The 6,428-nt window shown below is 39.5% G+C and overlaps 1 protein-coding gene across 1 annotated transcript; it reads left to right on the forward strand.

The window, feature by feature from the left end:
* Positions 1-811: 811 nt before the first annotated feature.
* LOC147452270 (uncharacterized) lies at positions 812-1,102 on the forward strand. Its single transcript, XM_086518909.1, has one exon. It carries the CDS (start codon positions 812-814, stop codon positions 1,100-1,102), a length of 291 nt encoding a protein of 96 aa, XP_086375035.1.
* Positions 1,103-6,428: the final 5,326 nt, after the last annotated feature.

Here is a 6,428-nt window from a genome sequence, read left to right on the forward strand (position 1 = left end):
TTGTTAATCAGCTCCCTAATAGTTGTTGACCGTGTGTGGTAAATCATTTCTCGTTCACTATGCAGCAAGTATTCTAGTTTGCCCAATAATTTGCTGAAAAGTTTGACTATGTTTCCAAAAGGTTGACTTCCTTTTTTAATTGCTGCTTGGCATCTTTTTGTAACAACATCTGATTGTGTTCCAACCACATGTATGTTCACACCAGCAAAGACATCTGGTGGAGATACAATGCAATCAATGAAGACATCTGGTGGAGATGCAATGCAGTCAGCAGGATTCACAGTTGGATCTGATTGTTGGGGAGAATCCCCGGCAAAGTCTTCTTGCAGCCCCTTCAAGAATTCACAGCTACCAGTAATCGAAAAATGTAGTACTTGTGACGTTGCTGCGGGCTGCTCCACAAGTCCAAAAGATGGTCTTCAAAGCAAAATTGAAGTCCGAGAGTTTCTTGCTAACAGCTGACGATGAAGATACAAATAGCAATACATTGATGCAGAAAAGTATGCCTTAGTAAATTTAGTGTCAGCCCATTTACACGTGGTTGAGTTTTTTTGTCTTTTTGGAGCACTTACTGATGGCATAGCAACATGCAGAATCTCTTGTCAATGAAGATTTTGGAGACACTCTCGAGAACATGTTGGCAAAAGCTAAAAGAAAGAGGCAAGGTTCAGCAAAGCAGAAAACTCTGTTCAGCAAAACTCCTCCAGATGTTAGGAGTGGCGGTGAAATCCCTTGCCCAGATGTTGAAATAGAAAGGCATGCAAAGGATGCTGGCAAATACCCTACTCTGCCTCTGGTAATTGACCTAACAATGGTTGGTGATGAAGGCCCTGGTCCTGATACAGTTGCCGATGCAAGCCTAAACAGTGAAGTCTCTATTCATCGTGTGAGCTTTGATGGTACCGTGCCTGCTCCTGATACAGTTGCTGATGCAAGCCTAAACAGTGAAGTCCCTGCTCATCATGTGAGCGTTGATGGTAGTGTTGATGGCAGTGTGCCTGCTCCACATCAAGTTCATCAAGTAAGCCCGTTGGCTGATCACCCTAATACCACCAGCCAAGATCATGGTGCTGGTCTATTGTCCCCTGATGCATCTTTGTAAACTTTTCTGTTTCAAGGACATAATATGAATGCTATTCCAAGCTATTATTCCAAGGACATAATATGAATGCTATTCCAAGCTGTTATTGCAAATATTTCGTTGATTTTCCTCGCAATTAGTCAACTTATGTAGACAGTCTTGTGTATGCAGTAATTCAGAAGGAATTAACCTTGATGCTAGTAGTATGTCCACCATCAGAAACGAAGCCCAAGTCAAGGCCAAAAAAACTCATGATAGATCACCCGTTTAAAAGGTGGAGATGGTACATGGCACTCAAGCGGATGTACCACATCAGGTTGGAACATGTGTATGCATCGAGCTCATGTTCATGGGCTTTCCCAAATTGCAATGATCCGAGTAGGATGCTTGCATCAGCTGAGGAGGGTTATCATGTTGTCCCAGAAAGTGTGCAGAATGATCCTGGGGCTCTTATTTTGGATATGAATGGTCTTTTGATTCATAAAGTGGATCTGGAAGAAGATATGTTTTTCCCGACATGGAATCTACAATATGACCAGGTACTAGAGGAGAGGCCAAGAAGGATATACTTCGTTGTGAGGCCTGATGCAAGGCAGTTCTTATTGTGGGCAGCAACTCATTTCAATTTCTTCATTTGGAGCTCACCCATGGAACATAATGTTGTAAAGCGTTTCCGTGAATGATTTCCAGGTTCAGGAGGACTCGTAGTAGGGTTCATTGCACAGACTTCCTGTGATGTGCTTCATAATCACAAAATCAAGGGCAAAAAACCCATTTTTTCAAGCACCTCAATGATTTCTAGAACACGTGCAATGGTGAGTTTGGTCCACACAATACGCTATTGGTTGATGACAGTTTGTACAAGTGTATATTTAATTGTTCTATCAATTGCTGCATTGTGCCAACGTTTGGATCGCCTAATGATACAACTCGAAGGCCATTCCTTACACATAAGCTTGCCCCATGGATGTACAAGTACCTGATGGCAGGGGATAGGACGTAGTTTGTTACTGGAGGAGGAGATGTGTTTGGGACCTGGGGCAGTGAAGAGGACTTGATTGTTAAGGATCTTATAGAGTTGCATGGATAGAGAATCCTAGAGTGCTGCCACCGTGTTAGATGTGGCAGAATTGAAAAGAATAACTCTGAGGAGATCCAGTGGGAGGCATCTGACAAAGTGGGGGATTGCCCAGAGCAAAAGGAGGCCTACAAGGTGGTGTGGGACCCTACTCTTCTTAAACGGCCTGGACAGACACGCTTGGGCACATTGGAGGATTGCCTTTGATGTTTGGATAGCCTGCTTTTTGTAACAGCTAGTGGATGCAGCTTCTGTGCAGATTTAGAGAATCCCCTTTGGTCATCCTATTTGTAACACCATACTCTTGGATGGTTCTTGCTCATTGCAAAAATATGTAATATAATTCATCACTCAAAGCGACCATGTACTATTTTTTTCTTGAGAAGGTTATTAAGTTCCACTCTTATGTTGAGTACATTATACAAAATCTGTCTTTATGCGACATTGCACTGTTTACTTTCGTGCGAAGCTTATTAAGTTCCGATCTTAAGTTCGAGTACATAAACATCATCTGTTTACGATTTGCTCAATTTCCATGTTTTTGTGCCATGAGAGTTGTATTGATAGAAATAGGACAAATTACTTGTAGATTTGGCAGCGAATGGTAAAAAATTGTACCTGTTAACCCTGCATAACTGACTAGCAACGCATGTAGACAATGAATAGAATGACAAGACTTGTTTGCTCATATAAAAACCAAATGATTAAAATTACATCTCCCATGGCATGCTGTTGTATACAGATTCAAAGACCTCTAGCGAGATTGTATACAATCCCCTAGCACCCTGGACTACTGTCAGTGGGATTTTTTATACACCTGACAAGATGGGAGTACATGAAGACTGTGTTTCTGCCCAAAAGCTTGTAACAATAATCGTTGACCTACTTATAATAGAGGCCTTTCAAATGTGCGACCCTGCTTCAAACACACTGCCCCAATTGTCGACGTCGTGTGCTTTGAGATTCTCCAATGTACTTGATCAAGTGCTTGTGCACTTGATCAAGTAAAATTCGACACCTTCTTCGTTCCCCTCCTTGCCATTGACAGCCAAGTTGTCACCTACCTGAATCGCATCACTCAATGCTTCATAGTGCCCTTCATAGATAAGCTCCTCAGATTCGTCATCACTATTTCCACCATCACTTTGAGCGATTTTGTGGAAACTCCACCTAGACACGTGTGTTTTGTTGCTGCAATTCTTCCACTGGTTGTGCATGCATGCAGTAAAATAGCAAGATAGCTGCCTGTGTGCGATGGAGGAGACATCTTGTTTTGAGTAGCCCCGAACAGAATGTATGGAGCGTGCATTAGGGATAGCTTCACAATACCATCTGTTCTCTCGGGACACTTCTCCAAGCTCGACCTCCCAAAACACACGCTCTACCTGCCTATGCTTGGAAGGGTAGTGAGCAATGGACCCATCAGACAAATGCTGGCGAAGAAATTGCACAACATCAGCTGCACATTTGAGCGCAACTCCATTGCTCTTCAGCTGCTCGTGTGTAAGTGCCCTTTTCACAACTGGTCCTGCCCCATCATGTTCTTCTTTCCCGTGGCCACTTCTAAAGAAGTTCCACACCATCACTTTCCTTGTCAAAGCAGCATATCTACCAACAAAATAGAAAGGCCTTTTTGCCTTGAACTGCGATGGTGCCCCATCTGACCAAACCCAGTGCTGGCTAACATCCAAGCCTCTATCTTTTATCCATTTCCAATGTAGGATAAAGCAGTGTTGGACGAACAAAGTGTCGTGATTTTTATCATCAGAAATGAAAAAGTGCAAAGTCTTTTTTATCTCAGGTCCAACATGATATTAGGTAATGTGTACAAAAATGGTGACCTGAATGGAATACCAATGCATTGACTGGATCTCATTCTGCTCCTTGAATGAATAATTCTCAGCAAAATCCACCACATATACAACAACATCTTCAGGAAAATGCGTGATGCACGCTTTGAACTGTTCAGACTACCATCGATACACGAAGTCATGTTTGATAAAAAATTGGAGATCTTTTTTGAATACCTGTAGCAAATCAGCAGTGATCATCTCCTCGCATAGAAGTTCCTTCCTTTTCTTCTTCTTTGCACCTTCACATTTGCCTGTTTCCACATCCTTAAATACTTTGACTTTGATGGTTCTAGCATCCTTTAGCAGCTCCTGTGGACAGCATACATTTTGTACATTGACCCATGTGGCATTTTATACCATGGTAGGTAGAGCTAGCTTGCTTGGGACACAATAGAGAATCTATAAGCTTTGAAATGCTCTTCACACTATACTTTGTAGCAACACATGTTCCTGCAAGTGATGAATCATTGCACGCAGCGCATGCACATTTGCACAACCCACCATGCTTCCAAATGCTTGACTACACATATGATTCAAAGCCTCCTTCAAATATGAAATTTTCACATGGTAAATACAACAACATGTCAGCCTATCCTTTAGCTTTCGCACAAAGTAGGGCTTCTCTGATTCAAAAGCACGAGGTTGGATTGCTACATCCGGATTGGCATCCTTGAAATGTTGGTAGAGCTCAGCTTGCATTCCACAACAAGAAAGCTTGAATGACGAAGAAATCATGTGTCAAAGCTACCCATTAGCTATCAATAGCTATCAATAGTAAGCTATAGCTATTATAGCTATCAAAAGCTATGAAATAAAAATCACTAGCTATAAATATCTATAGAAAAAAGCTATCATTATCTATCAAATACCCATAAAGTAGAAATCACTAGCTATAAATAGCTATCAAAAGCTATCCAACAGCTACTAGTAGCTTTCGTGTACAATCACTAACTATAAATTACCTTTCACCTAAAGCAAACACCTGATCATTCACTATCAATAGCTATTACTATCAACAGCTATCAGAGAGCTACCAATAGCTATCAAATGGTAGTTATCAAAATCAATAGCTATAACTAGCTATGAAATATCTAAGAACTGCTATCAATAGTTGAGAGGTAGCTATCACCAGCTTATAAAAACTATTAAAGATCTGTCAATAGCTATCTACTTCACCTACCAATAGAAACCACATAGCAATCACTAAACACTAGCTATGAAATAGCATTCACTAGCTATGAAAAGCTATTATAGTTATCAAAGAGCTATTATTAGCTATCGAGTAGCAATCACTAGCAATAAAGTAGCCTTGTCTATGAAATAGCAAACACTAGCTATGAGATATCTATCAAAAAGCTATCAATAGCTATAAAACAAGAACTATCTATTGATAGCCGTTTTTTGGCTTTCCATAATTGCCATAGTAAGCTACCTCACCCTATCAAATCACTCAAATATTTTGGTTATCCCTACCATTTCACTGTATATAGGTGTGTGTGAGTTAGGGGACTTTTCCCATATCTTCTTAAAAACCCTTAATTAGCTAGTCACGGGCTAGTTGAGCCAAAAAAATAAATAAAATAAAAAATAAAAAATATTATGGCCCATTTGTGTATAAATATTTCATTGTATATAAGGCCTAAATAAAATGATTTTTCATAATTATTTTGGTATTTATTTAAATATTTCTACCTATGGTGTGTTATTTATGCTATGTACATTGACTCACCATTACCATATTTTTTCTTACCATTTTGCATACTCTTTATTCCATATAAAAATAATTTCATGCAAGCTTCTCTTATTTTTGGTGTAACTCCATCCCAACAAAAATCAAAAACAACTAGTTTTATTTATGTGTATATTTTTTCACTAATGTGATTTTTCCTTCCTACATCTATTCTCTTTTACTATCATAAATTAGAACACCAAAAATATTCATCTTTTTATGGAAGACTTATAATGAAAGAGATTTATTTTGACCCCTTTATATTTTTTTCCACCTATATTATTTATATTTGACATGTACATATTTTTTTAGACCCCTCAATATTTGATTTTCTTAGTTATACTATTCACTTATATCATGATCTCAACAATATCTTCAATTATAGACCTACCAAATAAGGTCAAGGGTATGTGGAATGCATGCATGCACCATGGGGAGCTCACTCTTGAAGGTATTCAAAAGAATCATCCAAAGAAGGACCTCACAAGGACCTTGTGCAGTGGAAAAAACAGTCCGTTTTGCTGAATTTTTAAAGATCACATGCTCCCCGAATTTGAAAAGGTGATACAAACAAAAGTTGTAGCTCGTGAGCTGAACTTTCACCTCATATTTTTCTGAGCTACGAGCTGTGATCTATGATTTTATTGGTGGACCCCAGTTTGCCCATGCTATGCAACCACACTCCCT

Source organism: Adiantum capillus-veneris, chromosome 8, assembly GCF_014529385.1.
Source record: "Adiantum capillus-veneris isolate H3 chromosome 8, ASM1452938v2, whole genome shotgun sequence".
In the NCBI taxonomy this organism is placed as follows: domain Eukaryota; kingdom Viridiplantae; phylum Streptophyta; class Polypodiopsida; order Polypodiales; family Pteridaceae; genus Adiantum; species Adiantum capillus-veneris.

Coding starts and splice junctions, on each gene's coding strand:
- LOC147452270 (XM_086518909.1), top strand. CDS start 812: ATGGTTGGTGATGAAGGCCCTGGTCCTGATACAGTTGCCGATGCAAGC.